Source organism: Phalacrocorax carbo, chromosome 1 (genome assembly GCF_963921805.1).
Source record: "Phalacrocorax carbo chromosome 1, bPhaCar2.1, whole genome shotgun sequence".
Lineage (NCBI taxonomy): Eukaryota > Metazoa > Chordata > Aves > Suliformes > Phalacrocoracidae > Phalacrocorax > Phalacrocorax carbo.
Genome location: NC_087513.1, coordinates 100,938,416 through 100,956,833, shown reverse-complemented (window position 1 = coordinate 100,956,833; position 18,418 = coordinate 100,938,416). Strand labels below are relative to the sequence as shown.

General features: G+C 36.3%; 1 protein-coding gene across 5 annotated transcripts in view; it reads left to right on the top strand.

The window, feature by feature from the left end:
- The window catches only part of DCAF6 (DDB1 and CUL4 associated factor 6), an 88,765-nt gene that overhangs the window by 41,514 nt on the left and 28,833 nt on the right, over nt 1-18,418 (top strand). For 2 of the 5 annotated variants that reach the window (XM_064468876.1, XM_064468886.1), the window contains exons 11-12: nt 5,298-5,465; nt 12,641-12,700. The exons of 1 other annotated variant lie outside the window; for it this stretch is intronic. In XM_064468876.1, coding sequence (XP_064324946.1) covers nt 5,298-5,465; nt 12,641-12,700 — 228 coding nt within the window. The remainder of the gene's footprint in view (nt 1-5,297; nt 5,466-12,640; nt 12,701-18,418) is intronic. 2 more of the 5 variants (XM_064468895.1, XM_064468909.1) reach the window with 1 other exon arrangement.

Here is an 18,418-nt window from a genome sequence, read left to right as displayed (position 1 = left end):
AAAATGCTTTCAATAAGAAACAATTTTATTTTAGGATATTTTGGGTAATTGATCTCAATCTGGTTTCTTTCTTGCACATCCTTAATGAGATTACGTATTTTGTAGTCACCAAGTGAACGCAGCTGTGGTTTAAGGACAGAGTAAAACCATGTTTATCTGAAGATGGAATCTCAAAGTGGATAGCCAATATTGTCTTCTGAAGTAGAAAATAAAAAACTTTTTGCCTGTTTTTTCTAAAGTTATTGTTCTCATCATGGAGTATAAGTAACATCTGTGTAGAAGTAACACTTCAACTGTGATTTGGCTGTAGCAGCATCAGTGCAATGAATAGGAGAACCTATGCCTGTTACAATAGAAGAAGAGAGTGTCTTCTTCAGTAGGAATCTACATCCTCAACATTTCAGAGTCAGCAATGTTTGGGGTTTTTTTTTGCTTCTCAAAAGTGTCTGGATAGACAGGGCTGACCTTGCATGATACTCCATTATTGGTTAATAAATTATACTACATATTGATTTTTAAGTTTTTATTTCTTGAAGAAACTAATCTGTATTTAATACAGGCTTACATTCTCATTGTGGGAAAAAGAAGAAAGTATATTCCACTGTCAATCTCAGAAATTTATTTGCGTAGTAAAGAGCACCTTATGCTTTGACTTGACATTTTCCATCTCTGTGCAGGAAAAGATGTCCCAGCCTTTAGAGTTAAATATTTGGACAAGAGTTTATTTTCACTTTTTTAAAGTAAATTTCTAGGCCTCACAGTTGCGGTGGAAAGGTGGATGTGATCTGAAACACCTACATGTTCAGGCTCGATTATTTTAAAATCCTGTGGTTTTTTAATAAATTCACCTTTTGTCTTTTACCAATTCCATTGTAAAAAAAAAAATCAAGGTCTTTGTCATTGGAAAAGATGACTGATAGCATCTTCAGGCCCTAAACTGGATGTTCTGGAGTAAAAGGGAGATGGGTATTTCCCAGGGAAAAGCATGCCATTCAATGTACTGTGGCTGCTGCAGCCAAAATCTTTGGGACAGGAGAGAAACGATTAGGTATCTGAAAGAGAGGGATGCTAAAGACATGAGTTGAAATTCATTAAATGTATCATTCTCACCCTCTCAAACCTTACAACTAGCCTGATACTATTTAGAGGAAACAAACAGTGAGCACAAGTGTGACAATACACCCAGTCCAGATACTATTTCTAGAATAAGTGAATACTAGAAAACTTGTTTAGTAGCAGAGGCTTTTAGTCATCTGTTTTTTATTAATATTGGTGTCAACTTGCTTCAGTCTTGAGTTTTTCACAATACGCACACAAAAAATTGGTTAAGGGGTCTACTCTAATTCTAATGCAACCCAATTTAGCTGCCACTATCTTTAGTACAGAGGGATAGCTACCAAAGAGCGCACATATCATTACCAAGGGTTCATTTTGATCTATTTATGTATTTTTTTTAAAGTATATGGTATATTCTAGAGCTTACACTGGCCAGGAAAGTATGTCCCATATTAAAAGTAATTGCTTCAAGCTATATCACTGCAACTTTGTGGGTTGCATAATAATAATTCACTAGAGAGCATTTCTGGAATTTTGACACATTTTCTATCCTGCATTTTAAAGAATGCATGCTGACTGGAAAAAGTGTTTTCCTCTTTATCTCTGAATCTGTCTGAATTGCTAAGTAAAAGTTTATTCTGCTAGCATGAAGCTGAAGTTGTTATTTCTTAATCCAGATCTTCTCTAAAAGCATTTCCTCTTTCCCAGTGTTACTTTGGACTTAAGACTCTCCATATATTCAGTTTTGAAAGGGGTAGTGGTAAGGGTTTGTTGACAGGCAGTGAGTACTTTCTAATTTACTGTATAATGTTTGATAGGTTCTTTGACTGCATCTAAACAGGTGTCAGATTGGCTGCTGATTCTTTAGAAAAAAAAATAAATAAATTCACTGTGACCCACCCCAACTCTAAACCCACAGAAACAAACAAAACTCGATCTGGTATTCTTTATTGCTGTATGCAGATTTTAGTGTCCAGGGTCAGGTGTCATCTTTAAATTGTCTGCAGGACTCCTGCAGGAGCAAGCTTAATAGTACTCTACGTTTGCACACCTAGTAAGCATCTTGTCTAGTGTGCACTGCTTTTGAAACACTTACTGTAAAACAAGTCTTTCGGTGACTTGGGCAAGTTCAGGGAGTGGGAAAGCTCCTGGGCAGAGGGAGCAGGTCATGGCAGAGCAGTAGCAGTGGGTTTATGAATGGGTAGGCTTGAATGTGAATATCTACTCTTGCAATGTTTGTATACTTACATAACCCATGAGGGTGCTCAGTTATGGGATCTTACTTACTCCTAGTCTCTAGTCTATAAATGTGAAAACACTTCACTCTGCATCAAGAACAGGATTCCCTGAGTTTGTTTAGCTGCATTTAGAGGTGAATAAAACCTACTTTTTGGGGTGACCAGATAGGGAAAGTGATGACAGGAATAGCAGTTTAAATACAGGAAGACCAGATGGAGGTGTGTTGTGAAGGATGGATAACTGGGGAAACATTTTTGGAAAACGGAAGAAGGAAAGCAAGAGGCTTTCAGCCATCATTTTGCATAAAGTGGTGGTAGATAAAATTTGAATATTGTAGCAAAGAGCAAACGAAGAATAGGTTTTCAGGTAATGACTTATTTAGAATTGGAGCATGAATTCTTACTACAGAATGGAACAGGCTTATAAACAGCTTTCCATAAATCATTTCTGCAGATTTCTGTACTGAACACAGGCGCTGGTGGTAATCCTGTCTTTGAAATAGCAATACCTTTGCATATGTATTATAATTAAAATATATCATTGGGATGGTGTTCCAGAAAATATGCCATGTGGTGAGCATTTGAGCTTCTACATCTGAATTACTTTGTCTCTTAATGTTTTTTAAAAGTACATGTTCAAAATAGAGTCAGTACAAAAATGGTTCAGTGCTGGAGCTTCTTGGGATAAGTGTGCCTGTCAGAATGTATATTCTAGAATACTGTTGGAACGTTCGAGTAAGTTGCAAATAATCAATAAGATCAGTACAAAATCTCAGTAGCCTGTTCTTGTCAGTGCGTTTGAATAATTTTATTTTGTTAATAATGAGACAGAAAATTGCTGGAGACTTTCATACTTGCTACTAAGGAAAAAAAAAATTATTTTCTTGCCCTGCTCAGCCTATTCAGTGGAAACCATTAATTCGTTTTTTTCATTAGTTTTAAGATGCTGTAGTTTTAAACCACAAATAAACATCAGATACAAAAACCTAAAATACAATAATATGTTTTCCTCACAAATAATATTCCAGATACACATTGGTACCATTGGGCGTAAGGAGGCAATTAACTAATTAAGGCAAAGGTTAATCTTAATATGTATTCTGATATAAGGTACCTTTTGCTTTTAAATTGTGAATGGGAAAGTGGTAATAGCTGGGAATTTTTGTGTGTGGGGTTTTTTTTTTTCCCCATTTCTATTTCCTCACTCAATTTGCTGGCAAAATAAACATTTGCTTAGAGATTCTGAAATGTGTTTAAAGGTGTTGTCATTTAACATATTCAGGATAGTAGTTATCTCTTTACATTTTAAATTTTAATTCTTGTTACATCTTAAATTGCAACTGTCTCTGGACTGAGTGCAACTGAATCGGCAGCAAGTAGTGAAAACTACAATTTTATACGTAGTTGAAATTTCCTTAAAAGCATTTTCTAGACTGTTTTGGAGTTCTAATTGCCATATATGTTCATGGCACATGAAAACTATTCATATTCATAGCAAATCTCTTTGCCGTGTTCCTTTTAGGAGGTATATCTTTTTCCTTCTTGTTATACCTCATCAACCATAAGCTGGCAGGATGTATTTCCCAGAAGAGGTATTAGACTGAGGAAATTGGTGCTCATGACTATTCACTGTTAACTGGTGCTTGCCACTAATTTTTGAACAATTGCATTCTGTCTTTGGGTTTCTTCCTTTTTATGAAAGAAAATTTAAAACTTGTTTGCTTCACTGAGTGAATCAGGGTTACAGAATATTTGTAAAGCTTTTGTTTGGATGAAAGTTTATATGCCAATGTAATGCTCTCCAGTATTTTAATGTGTCATAGCACTGATTTTTTTTCTTTGCAGATTTTCTCATATCTACAAAAAGTGCCCTTGATATAAATACCTTCAGGATAGGTCTAGGCTAGCAGTTTATAGGAGAACTAGCTAGAGCATTTGGTATGAATATTTGAGTCTGAATTAGCTTCTCTACTGTACTACGTTATAGATAAGAGTAGTTCAGCAGTGGTTCAGTTCAATGTTGTGTTCAGCTATTGCTAATAAAGTCACAGTCTGTGTTGTATAAAGAGAAGCGCTTACTATAGAGCACTTGTGTAAGTGGGGGAAATCTGCAAAGAGCACGGAAAAAACCAAAAAGTTACTAGGACACCTAGTTTTATAGCAGGCTGCAAAAAAATACTGTTAATCAGACAGTGGACTGGTACGTGCCAAAAGGGTAAAACTGACAAATAAGGACAAAACAACGAAAGCAGTGAAGTCTCTAAAGATGGAACTGAAAGAATAGTTTGTTAAGAGAATGATACTAAGAATTGTTTATGATCCAATAACTTACTTTTTCCATAGGACCCACTTAATGGTGTTTTCAGACTTTGAATCCTCACCCACTGGTAATGTCTGAGAATAAAAAATGAGTTCGTAGTACAGTGTATTTTTTGGTTAGATGCTGTTCTGCCACCTATTTCCATAGCCCCAGTTTACTTTTTTGATAGGTTTGTTTTGATCAAAATTGTTCTTCCCCGCCCCCCCCAATCAGGAAGCTGTGACATTAATTTTGAAAACTTACCTGTAGACCACAGTTGCATAATTTTACACCACAAATATTCTTGTTTGTTAAGTGTGTTAGGAACATGAAAATGAATAATACTTCTGGTATTTGCTTTGTTTTGAATCAGTCAGGATCTATCTATTTTCGTTAAATAATTCTTTGTTAAATGGTTTAAGTGTTGGAGATGGGGAGGGAGAGTGTATTGTATGACATGAATCCTGAACTTTTAACTCCTGTGATTCATCAGTTTAGGAAGAGAAAAACAATTTCAATACTTTTATTTTATGATTTCTGGATGTTAGTAAATGATTTACCTAACTTTTTTCCACTGTAATTGCACTTAGTATCTGTTGCTTCTCTCTTTGGTCAGTCCCCCCACCCATCCTCCTTTTTCTGTATATTGTATATTCAATGCTTCTTTCTTTTACACTTTTTTTTCCCCCCTCCCTGTTTGTCAGAGTTAATGGGACCTGAGTTAGCTATAATCCGTAGGGGTCTACAGCGACTGAGGCTTAAGAAGGCAGAACAACAGAGACAGCGAGAGCTAGCTGAGGGTTCAGCACCACAGTCGTCGTCCTCTGATCAGTCCTCCTCTAAGGGCTCCTCACAGGACCCTCAGACATCAGGTTGTCATTTGTCAAGGTTTCTTAAGCAGCTAACGTAGTTATAGTTTGTGCTGCTGTTTGCTGAGATGCTTCTCTTCCAGAACGAGACAGTTAATGCATTTGCTGCTTGTCTTACCTTGCATGTGGTGGTGTTTATCATCACATGGATAGGGACAGAGTAGTATCAATAGTTTTCAGTTATCTAACATGTTTGGATTATATAGCTAAACGATACTGTATGGAAAAAGCTTCCTAGGTGCATGGTATCAGGTATGTGCAATGTTTTGTTAGAGCAGTTGAGCAAGAAAGTGCCGTGTACTGAATACAGTAAGGTACTTACACACTTGAAATTGCATTTTGATGTTAATTGTACCCGATCGTAACATCTAAGACTTGGCTTTGGCTTAGCATATGTTCTAAAGCAGGGTAACAATTCAGTAAACCAGAATTTTGGCGCTCTTAAATGCTATGCTTTTACAGCAAGTACAGTGAAAATACTTAAAACAAGCCAAAGTCCCCAGATATGCTCTCCTGTTTTGAACAGAATGACTCGTCATTTTGCCATCCTCTTTCTCGTGTCTTATTGAGATTAAAAATTATTACAAGAAAGCCTTGGAGATCTTTATAATAAAAGGAGATATATATGAGAAAGTTAGGGTAGAAGCATGCGTATGAATAAATAGGTAAACCCTAAAGCATAAACTTTGCTTCAAAGTTTGTCATGGCACCATGTAAAAATGAGTGAGCTGCATGCTGTGTGGAAAATCAGCATACTTTGTGTTGAAAAATAATGTCTAGCAATCTTTCTTCTATGGATAAATTATGTGACAGTTGAGGTGTGGCTAAATTACTTATAAGGATTGTGTCATACACTCACAGTTTGACTTGCTATGGTTCAATCTATTTGTTTATCTGGAGCCTTACAGAACAATTTGATATAACAGTGGCTAGTGCTCTCGTTACGATATATAGTTATTGAATTTTGAATCACTTCCTACTCTGGAAAATTCTACAGTGAGTTTTCAGAATGTTTGGAAACCAGTAAAACCTGGAGGGCTCTGTGTTTGTCCTAGGGATGGCAGCCATAGGTGCCTGTTACCTAAATTAGGAGAACAAGAAAAACAATGGTAGCAGTGCTCTTGTAGGTGGCTGCAGTTTCATGCCAGGGGGGAAAAAACCCTACCAAAAAACTACAAATTTTCTTTTCAGCAAACTGAACATTAGAATTTATTAACTCAAAGATAGGTATCGATAGAGGCAAAGCCATAGCCAACACTTACAGTCAATAGATATTGAGCTTCCATTTTCTTTTTGAATGACTTTAAAAACTTTTTTTTTACTAAATTATTTCCCATTGAATTGAAGTTGGAAAAGAGTTTGGTTACAACCGTATCAGTGGAATTTTCAACTGGAGGCATATCTGTGGATATTTTGCTACCTCTAAAGTATGAGTTTGTCTGAGTTTCACTTGATACTGTCTCACCTATCTCTTTCTTAGTGCTCCTTCAAGGATGGAATGTAATTCTTTATTCACAGTTGCTTGTGGGTCAACATACTGTAGGATCCATACTGACACAAATTTGAAGCTTTAAGCTGAGTAATTGCTTTGACTGGGAGTCACAGATGTATTGCAGTTAGTTTGGATCCCCCATCGCTGCTTCTTGGAGTTTTGAGTTCCCACGTGCCTTGAATTTTAAGGGAACAAATGGGAAGGTCCAATTGTTTTGTTTGGGATCACCAGGGAACCACACAGCACATATGTAGCCTTGGAGAAAACTCATATTCAAGTATTCACCTCATTCTTTGTGTGATGACAGTGAATTTGCAAATTTAACCATTTTACTTTTATTAAGTAATCGCTTTGAAAGACAGATTCACTTAGTACTATGGAAACATTTATTTCTGGGGAGAGGAAGGGAGAACAGTTTTGCTACCTGACTTAGAACTCAGTAGGATGTATATCTTTTTGCTGTTTGGTCTGACTGGTAGAATTTGTTCCCTTCAGCATTATAGACAGTGGAAGATTTAAAATGAGGAATTAAAATTTAAATATTTAATCTGTTTGGTCAATTATTTCTCAAGAAATTTGATAAAAGATTACATTACCTTTTCCTTTTTGTGTGTGTAAATAAAAGAAATTCCTGTTATATTTCATCAGCTTCTTTCATTGTGTTCCTTCTTCCTCTATTATGGGAGGGAACAAATGAAACTTGTTTCTTTTCATTGGGGAATCCAGATTGCTTTTGCACTGTCTATTTACTTTTTAAGACTTCTGCACTCTGAACATGGAAATATGCTCTGTATTTGCTCATTTCTTTTTATGCAAGTTACTTTGGTTTATTCCCTTTTTCTGACTGCCCAAGACTTATTTTTGGAAGATATGTATCCGCAATTTGTTCCTTTGGAAAACCAGAGCTGCAGATTTTTGGTCTCTTGCTCCTCCATAGAGACAATTGTTTTCTAACTCTGGTAAGCTGACATTTCAGAAATATAGTAGGAAAAAAAAGAATAAATTCCCATACAGAGACAATCTCTATCTTCCCCCACCCCCCCGCAAGGTTGTCTTTGATTGTCTGTCCTGAGGCAGGTGCTCAGTTTTCAGGCACATACTAGTAGTAAATTTTCAACCAAAAAAGTACACATCAACATGTGTCTGCCACTATGTGAAACAGCATTGCAGCCTCTAGCCCAGGGCTGCAAGTTCTCAATCCGTACTCAGGCAAAACTTGTATAATTTACACTTGCAATTTTGGGGGGAATTCACTGTGAGACTAAGGCCTTTTCTTCTGGCCTGTATTTCATTCTTAATCCTTATCTTTGCAATCACAGAAGCTCATTACAGCTGTAAACAAAGGCTGTAGAAGGAAACACTCCAGCCGTGTAAGAAATTACCAGTAGAAATTGTCAAGAGCTGAAAGCTTTTACAGGTTTAATGGAAAATTAGACTGTATAGTAGTTATTCTGTCCCCTAGTCTAAGGACTTGTAATAGTTACATGAGGATTTGTAAGCTGCATCTGTAATAGTTAACCTCACAGTTTAGAAAAATATGGTCAAAAGTTTATATTGTTGAATGTGAAAGTGAGTTAACTGAGCAGTGATTCACAGTGGGCTGGTTTGACATTGAGGAAAAAGATACTTCATCCTCAGATGACAGAGACTTTGTTTTAGTGGGTACCTCTCATAAGTATTGTGTAAATTTGGCAAAGTTTTAGAAACAGTATAAACTCTGTGTGTATCAGGTCTATTTTGTCTTCAAGCCTTTGCTTAGGTGTTGAACAGATTCAGATTTTTTTGATAGCCACTTTATTTAATTAGGGGACTATGGTAAGTTAGTTGGTGTTTTTGGTGGGGCTGTTTGGTTTGGGAGGGGATTGGGTTTTTTTATTATATACAAAGTCTAATTTTGACTTACACTTTTCTGGCATTTCATAATGTTAGATCCTGTGCAGTATTTAAACAACAGTGTATACATGCTATATGAAAGGAAACCTTTTTAAACTGTTGTTATTGCTGCCCTGCCCAATGCCGATATGCCACGTATGCATTGCCATTACCTACATCACTCCTCTTTTTCAGAACTTTAAGGGAATAGAATGCAATTTGAGAAGTTACAGAAACATGAACCAGCTCATCTTGAAGTGAAAAACTAAAAATAAATCAGTATTGTAGATCAGTGTATATCAGGGGTTCCTGTAGCAGTCAGTGTGCGTAATTTTACCCATAAAAATTACCCGTAAAAAGATGAAGTAAAGCGAACCTTTCTTTTTTGAGGAAAAATTAATTTGATTTAGACTGCATTTATTGTAGTATAAAGATATATACATGTGCATGCTGACATATTGCAGAACCTGTGATGCACAATGACTTGATTCTTTTGGGTTTTTAAACTTTGGTTGTTTCGAAAGTCTGTATGGTCAATGTCTTTAAAGGGGAACAAATTGGACCTTCATTTCTGTGTTAAAGCTTTCTGCAAAAAACAAGGGGATGACTGCAGTTGTTATTACTAGATTCTTTGCATTCTTTGTAAACAACCAGATGTAGAAATGTGTCCATTTGAAGTCCAAAATATATATAACTGAGAGCTTATTCACGGTGCAAAGCAATTATTCCTAATTATTAAAACAAGTAATAATTTCTTAGATTAAGGTCCAGTATGTGTACCATGTTTAGGACTTTAAAAACAGGTCTCACTGCCTCACACCTGACACTCACACTGGAGCTGCTGTTATAGTGTTACAAGGAGGAAGGTTTTTCTTTTAACCAAAACAACAGAGGTGGCATGCTAATATTTTGATGAAGTCAGTTGCTGATTGCCCAAACTGTAGGAAGATCCTTCAGCATATAACTGATTTTAAAATTATCTTCTATTTTCTATTTGAGGTTCCCCAAATTTATGAATCTCCAGTTCACTCTTTAAGTGGTGTTCCAGTTTAGAATGTACTGGTGACATTACAACCAGTGGTGAACTGCATTGGGATGTAGACCCAGCCTGTGAAGGCTCAGGTAAGAGTTTGGATTTTTGTTTGTTTTTTTAACTATATGGCACAGTTTTGGTAATACTTTTTTCAAAAGCTTTATCAGAAATGATGAAAGTACTCATTCAGAATTTTACAAAACAAAGCCATATATTAAAAAAAGAGGCATTTACCTGAACTTCTCTAGGCTGGTTTCATGGTCATGTTTATTTCCCTGCCTGAGGTGTGGGGTTCCAGACTGCAGTGCCACTTCGAGGGGTGCTGGTGATCTGTGGCTTCAGGGGACTTGAAAAAAGAAAAAAAAAAGTGAGTTTAAAATTGCTGCAAACTGAGCTCTTTTCTTAACCACGTTAATTGGAATATTTAGGATGCTTTCTATATGCTCTTTAAAATCTCATATTACAAGTGAAATGCATTCATAAAGTTGTAAGAAGAGGTCAAAATAATAGTGAAATGTGGCATGTTTAAGCCTACATTGGCATGGACTACTACCTAGAAAATTTTTCATTTTCACTTACTGTGATTGAATGGTGCACATGGTAAAACATACCTACTTTTTACTTACTGTTGTATAATGCGAGGTCTTAATAAAATTGAGAAGTGCTGATAAAGGCAGTAAATGCAATTTCTTATGTTTAAAATATGTTAGTTCATTCATATTTCTTCTGTTCATCTTGGTCTGAATTAAAGAGCTGATGAGATTAGGTTTTTCCAGCCAAGTAAAGTGTTTGGCAGCATGATACGCCTTTTAAAAAAGGACATACAAACTTATAGAAGAATTGGAGTGCAAGAGCATGACTGAGAATCACTGTCTTCTGTCATTAGGCTTCTCCACTTGCTGTGTAAGACTTCCCCTCCCTTTAGCACTCCTGATACAAGTTAATCCCAATCACGGGCTTCATAACTGTGAGTCGGTGATGAAAGCCAGCTTGCCCTTGAGAGGAGAGGCATACCGATTCCTGTGCTGAGTCATCTGGAATGCAAGTAGACCATCTTATGACATGGCGCATCTTCACACCAGCTTTTTGCTCTGATTTACATTCTGAAAAATGGATTACTACTCCATTGAAAAAAACTGCTGTAAATACTTCTCATCTAAATTAGAAATTGTATGTGAAGCACACTTCAGTTTTAGAAAGTGGAATATGTTACAAGTCTCATACTTAAGAGCTACCTTCTGCCTAAATCTAGATGACAAATTCTGTGGTCTGGCTCAGATGTGTTTGGTACAAGGCATGGGCATGGCTGAACAAAGGTGAAAACAAAACAGGACCAATTTTATGTTCCCCAGTTATGGAAAGATAACGTATAATCCCAGTTACTGAAAGAAGCCAGCCTCCAAAACACACTGAGCTTGCCTCAGACTCTCCCGGTCTCTGTTCTTCGCTCCTTCTCCCCTTCCCTATGCTAGGTATTAGTGTAACGAAGGAACAGACTGTGATTCTTGCACCAACAGCTGGGAATGAAGAATCATTTGAGGAGATATATTTAAATCAGCTTTGTCAATTTAGCAGGTTTTATGGTTGTAGTACAAAATAGGTCACGCTGGTGATTCTGGCCTGAACCTGGAAGTAAGCTTCCTGTAGGAGAGAGTATATTATTTAATTGTTTTCCTTCTATAGGATTTAAATTTATGTTAAAATTCCTTTAGGATGCTGTGATGTTGGCAGACTATGACTCAGTTTATAATACAGGATTTAATATCAATCCTTTTAGCCTAGCATGAATTTGTTTATAACAGTTTAACAGATGGAACCACGGTATGGTAGCCTAGCCATATCTTTGCAATACTGCACTGGCTGATGTACATCAGCTCATCTTAAGATAATACAGAAGTAAGTTCTGATCTTCAGGGGTGACAAGGAAAATAGACTCACAGAAGATACTGAACATTGAATCTGTCATTTGTCTGCACAATGAATGCAGTGCTGGTGATAGTTATTAACCGGTAGCGTCTAGTGAAAAAAAGTACCCTTAACTGCTGAGGTTTTTTGTTGTGGGGCTTTTTTGTTTGGGTTTGTTTTTGTTTTGGGGTTTTTTCCTGTGATTAGATGAGGATTGTTATAAGACTGACTGGTGTGGTGCTGTGATAAACTTATGAAGGCATATTCTTAGTCATCAGATGCCACAGAGGTATAGCATCTAGGAACTATTGAACTGTCATATGTGGGATGTATTTTGGTACTTTAATGTTTTAAAAACAGTTTATATGCTGTTATATCTATAAACAGGTTCATTTTTTACGTTTTATGCTCATAGGTATAAATATTGAAGATGCTGGTATGCCATTGAGTGTTTTATGTTGAAGTATAAATATTCTGAAATTTACATTTAGTACGTGGTTTGAAATACTAGTGTCCTTTGGTAGTTGGAGCAAAGGCTTTAGGAGTCACGACTCTTCAGTGTTTCGTCCTGAAATGTTAGAAATTTGAAGTGCGTAGTAAAATATTTGGTAATGGACAGGCATTTTTAATATTGACATGTGAGCAATCCTCAGGCTCTTCAATGACTACCTAAAGAAATACATAATGATTGAAACAAGTGGCTTTGCTTCTGTCATGCCTAGAAAATGCAATATGGCTGGCTGCCCATAAAACAAACCCAAAGCTTCCTTATGTTGCTGCTTTTTATTTTTTATTTTAAACTAACATATGATCGTGACATTGCTGTGCAGTTCTCTGCTGCTTATGTTTTAAGTTGAAATCTCGTTTTTGTTTCAGATTCTCCTTCTTCTGTGGTTAACAAACAGCTTGGATCCATGTCACTTGATGAGCAACAGGGTGCGTGTGACAGGAAATGCACTATACCCAGCCATAGCTGATTGCAATGCTTCCTTTTAAAATTGCCTTTCATGATGATAAACAGTCTAAAAATGCTGTTCATCTATATAAAGTAGAATTCTGTAAGCAGATCTGCTGGAAACTCATTAATTATTTAATTCTTGATACAAGTAAGAGTAAGGTTAATTGTTGTTTTCAAAAGCCATCCTATGGTCAATTCTTAATGCGTTCAATGTAGGTACAGTAAGTGTCTTATGTACTCTACAGATGTTTAGAATATTTTTTTAAATGCAAAGTAAAATTAATTCTTTAAACAGTCTTTTTTCTGAATGGTTCTTCTTGGATCAAAGTGCAACTATCAAGACTGAAGTAACTTTTACTCATATAATGCCAAATTAATTTATCTTATGCAGGAGAGATGTGCAGCTTTGTTATACTTGTGCAGTTTGAGTAACTCAAGAGCACCTATTGCACTTAGGTGCATCTCAACTCTGTTACCCCTTGTCCTACACCCCTTCTGCTAAACAAGTACTAGCGTTTCTCTGTACATGCCCTATGGGCTGGTGGTAGAAAGAATGCTGGTGAGCTTTCTCTTTATGCCTATTATTCATCAGTCTTCAAATTGTGAGCAGTGAAGTGGACCATAGGTGACCATATTCCAGTTGAACCAATGTCATCTGTAGTGAATACCTGAATAATTAATGAGTGTTAGATGGTAATTTAAAAATAGATTTCCATACACTCTGCATTATGCTTGCTTCCATGTCAAAGCCTCTGTAGAGATTTAATAGCTCAAATCCCACAAAAGAGCTGGCTGTTTCATCTTGTTTCACATTGCAAACTAGAATGCCATTTTGAAATCCCATGTCTGAATAATAGTCTTTTTGGCAACAGTTGAGATTATGGTTTATTTTAGGATGCCAGAACATTGGGAAAAAAATCAAGTAGTGTTTTATATTTGAAAATAAGTTAATTTTGTGGAATTACATTTTGTGATGAAATAGCCTTAAACCTCAATGCGTAAATTTGCTAATTATTCATGGTTCAGTGGTCTACGTCACTCCAATAGTCAGGTTCAGCTGGAAAACTTGCTTATAATTAGTGGCCAAGTTATGCTCTCTGTTATGAACTCAGAATAAAGCATTATTTGATGACTAGAATTAACATAGAAAGTCTATATTATAGTTTCCTGAAGTTCTTACAACTGCAAAAGTTTTGGAAAACTGATAAATTGTTCCATGAAGTTGTGAATTAAGCCCATCTGACAACAAAGACAAAACCAGAAGCTTTGGTCCCAGAAATCTGCATCAGATTCCTCTTTAAGCAGGATCAGTTGCCTTAAAAACTAGTTTGTGTATTACTATTGTCAATTGCATAGTTGTTATAGACCGGTAATTGTAATAGACTCTTGGGTGTTTTTTCTAATATTTTTTACCTGCATTAAGAAATTACTTGAGCTAATGTGAAGAGGTTTCTTCTCATAAAAACACTTCAGGTTTTTTAATAGCAAAAAACCCCCCGAAATACACTAGTTTATCCAGGCTTTATTCGTAGACCAGTTCTCTGATTGATTTAAGGCAATGTTTTTCTGCTGTGATGGTAAGGATCACCTGAAGAGACCCAGAATGTTACTTCTGGTTTGGAAAACTATGGATTTGGAAAAGGAGATAATTTATTAGGTAACCTGTTTTTCAAATGACAACAAAAAAGAATAATTTGCTGAGATTCAGTTGGGTTTTTGAAGTTAAGCTGCATTAGTTTCAGTTCATATTTGAACAGAAATCTCAAAAGTCTAAGTAGCTAATGAAGGAAGTCATACCAGTTCATTTTATAAGAAAAGCTTTTTCTTTATCCCTGTCTTTTCTTAATTTGGTACTGAATCATTTGTCTTCTGTTGGATGAGTCTATTTTCTTGGCATTTATGTTTTAAGAATGTTTCCGGGTTTAAAGATCTTTTGATACCTATTATAAACATACACATTTATAATGCCATTATTCTGACAGTCCAGCAGAAGCTAAAAGTCATTCCCATCTGTATGAAATGGTTTCAAATCAATTACAGTGATCTACACTGGATTTTTTAAATTTTTTTTTTTCTGCAACTGTAAGAATTGGAGGGTGGTTGTTAGATTTGTTGCAGTGTAAAGGCAATATTACGACTGTCAGATACGTCTTGAATTTGTATGATTAAAGAGGGAACGTGAAGCCAGAGAGCTAGCTTGGTAACTTTGAAGTGTAAATGTGTGTATGCGTCCCATATGATCTTAATGCTGCTTCCGACATACACAGAAGCTATACTGATTACTGGTATTTCTAGATATTTGCAAGTTAGTGAGAGGGTTTAGTAACCCCTTATAGTGATGTCTGTACCTGATTGTTCAGTGCCACATTATAGATCCTTGAGCTGGCTCAGAACATGCTGGCGTGTCAGCTGTGGCAGAGTTAGTTCCTCATAACAGTACTGTAAGTCCTTGAAACTGTACTGGCATGTGTTGTGTCCCAGCTAATTAGCTCTGCCTCCCAGTCAGATGAACTGGTTGAGCGTTCGTATGCATATAAGAGCTTTCCAGATCTATAGTGACTTCTGCAGGTACAAGCTCAAGAATTTTGGCCTTTGTTTTAAGGCACGGTGTGGTCTGTACTGCCTCCTTCGGTGAAGTGCAGTACTTGATCTAATTAGCATAGGAATCATCTAGGCAAAAAAAATTGCATGCCTTGGGCTGTAGATTAGGCTGGTCCAAAGAATAATTTGCTTTTCAGTCTTCCCTTAGACATCATTTTGCCTTATACTGACTAGTATCAGTGTAATATTGCTGAGTCAGTATTCCACCCTTCTCTCAGAGTTCAGCTGTTTCTGGTGAATTTTCATGTGTTAACCTTCCCACAGAATTCCTATTTGCTGAAACACACCACTCACTTTCTCCTCTTTGGATCAGTTTTTCTCCCTTCAGAAGTAACTCTCTTTGGTTTTCGCACAGGATATCACCCTATCTTCAGAATGTACAAAGCTGATTTTCTTATGAGGCGATCATGATTAGTGCTGGATAGGAATTATTTTGGAAGCTTTTCATGAAAAGTCATCTATCCTCTTCTCGTGGGGTTGCCAACAGACTAGTGAATAGGGCAGCATTTGAGATGTGGGAAACTAGCTGGAAGTTCCTCAAAATGTTAGTTTAACTAGGTAGTGCAGTCTGTAAACCTGTCTCTATGCGCTTACCACTTCATAGTTCAGAGCCCCAATCTTTGTGAAGTTACACTTGCACAGGTTCATTTTTTAAGGGGAAAAGTATGTATGAGGGTCATTGCTTTCAGTTGTGGGGTTTCGTTTTTTAAAAACTAAGGTTCTGAATGAAATTTTGTCTTCAATTTTAAGGGTGGTAGTTTAAAAGTACCTTCCTTGTGTAGGCACCTGGAGGATGGACCATTTCATGCAGTGCCTGTTGTAGGACAGGGTTGCTTATGAAAGAAGACTAAGTTGTTGATAGTATCTTTATAATGTGTTTGGCTGTAAAATCTAAGTAGAGTTTCAAGGTATTTTTGAGGAATTTGGAATAGAGTTTAGTAAGGTGTTGACAAGCTACAGCTTTCTTTGGAGCAATTATTACCCTACTAGAGCTTGCAGTCAGATTAATAGTTTTGGCAATAGCTATTCCCTAAATCCCAGAAGCTGCACAACTTTTCCTCTTCTTCCCTTCAATTTTTTTTTTGTTTACCAATGTGAAGTAGATCTGGCCTGATGGAATGAACTTAGTAGTGAAAGAGAACAGTGCTTCATTCTGATCTAGTCAGTCTTTGGCAATCATATTGTTCTTGAAAACAAAGAATTTGCAATTTCTGGATTTTATATGGCTTCTCTAAAAGAACATTCAATTATGTACTAGGCAAAGCTTATTAGCTTTCTTTACAGACTCCCATTCAGCTTTCATTAGCAGTGTAAGTTGAATATAAAATAGTGAGCTACACAACTAATTCTGTGCAGTTTATTATCGGATTCTTGTCTCATCTGTCTTTTAAAAAGTTTCTTGTTCTTATTAGTGTTGATTTCATGCCCTAAAGCTAGTTTAAAGAAGAAACTGACCCAATCCAAATTGTAGCTCATGTTATTGTAGATTTAAGAAGAAGCTATTAAACAATGTGGTTTAACAGCTATCTGTCTCCAGAAATCTGTAAAAATGATTTCTCAGTAAATCAGTGCCCTCTTTAGATAAGCCTACAGCAATTCTTCCAACTTTTTTAGTGTGAATAAATGTAAGTATTGCTTCCACAGTAAATGTTGTCAGAGGACAGTCTCCACATCTTGATTAAATTTTTTTGATGTTGAGATTTTAAGACAGGAAAGCACCGTTATGATAATATGATTGGCGCTTTATAACACAAGCCTAATATTCAATTAGGTTCACTTTAGGGTAGCGATGCTTGGTTACTTTGGTCAGTAATATTAACTAGTTTTGTGCTGAAGCAAATGTTGCAGAGCAGTATCAAGTTGCAGTATAGTCATTGTTTGGTCTTGGACTATTCAAGGCAGTAAGTTGTCTGTTGTTACCTGTTCAAAGATGTGTCTTGTCTGTACCTATTACAAAGTAGGTAAAGAATTCTCCAACTATGTAATTATTTTTTCTTTAACTCTTTCAGTGTCCAGCTCCTGATGACTTGTGCAGTATGTTGGAATGATTGGTATTTGTACTTGCTTAGGAAGGGATGCTCAAAGTTTGAATAGATTTTTAACCTAAGAGAAGCTTGCTGATAGGTTGCCAAAAAGTAAAGCACCTGTTTAGTTAAGAAAGAACATATAATTTTTGTTCAAAATATCTATATATGCCACTATAAAGTACTTTCTTACATTTGTTTCTTCCTAGTTTATTCCAGGGACTGAAAACCTTGCTTTTAATCAGTTTTATTTCCTCTGCTCTAACAAGAGTGTAACTGGAACCTTTCTTTTAGAGAGGCTATGAGCTTTTCTTTGCATAGAATGAGGCCCATGTCTTATGTATGATTAGGATCATGGTTGTAACTGGTTAATTCTCTTTCACATAAAAGTACTTTCATTTTTCTTAAAGGGTTTTGTGTATTGTTTTGGGTTTTTAGCTTCAGAATATGTAGAAAAACATATTTAAAGTTCTTTGGAGCAGCTGATCGCTGCTTTGATCCTGTGAGTGGGCATCTGCCTGTCAGCAGTTTAAAAATATGAACATCGATTGTTAGATTAAATTCTTACGTGCTATTTCATAGTTCCTATAACTTAATTGTATTTTGAAAAGTAAATATTGTGTGGCAGTAATGTAGCCATTAGTGTTTTAATGATAGCCTTTTTAGTGGGGGAATTTGTAGGTTTGTGCTTGAATCAGACATTAGATTTTAATTGACGTTTAATCAAAGATGATCCGAAGCTTTTACTTTATTATAAGTGTCGGCCTGCTGCCAATACTGCAAGTATACTTATAGTCAAATTTCTGTACTCTGTAACCCAAAGAATATACAGCATTGTTTTGTCCAAACAGTCCCGAGATGAAAAAGCTCAGCATTCATGAAAAGCAAGACTACATAGGCTACTTAGCAGTCATTTGAGTGGTGCCTAACACTAAGTAAACTCTCCCATCTGAGTTCTGAGAGAATGGTACCTCTGTAGTGAGGCTTTATCTGGTGGTACTCTCCGTTAACTTTTTAGTATTGCCCAAGGCCAACTTCACTATTAATGGCATACAGATAGATTGTGAGCAT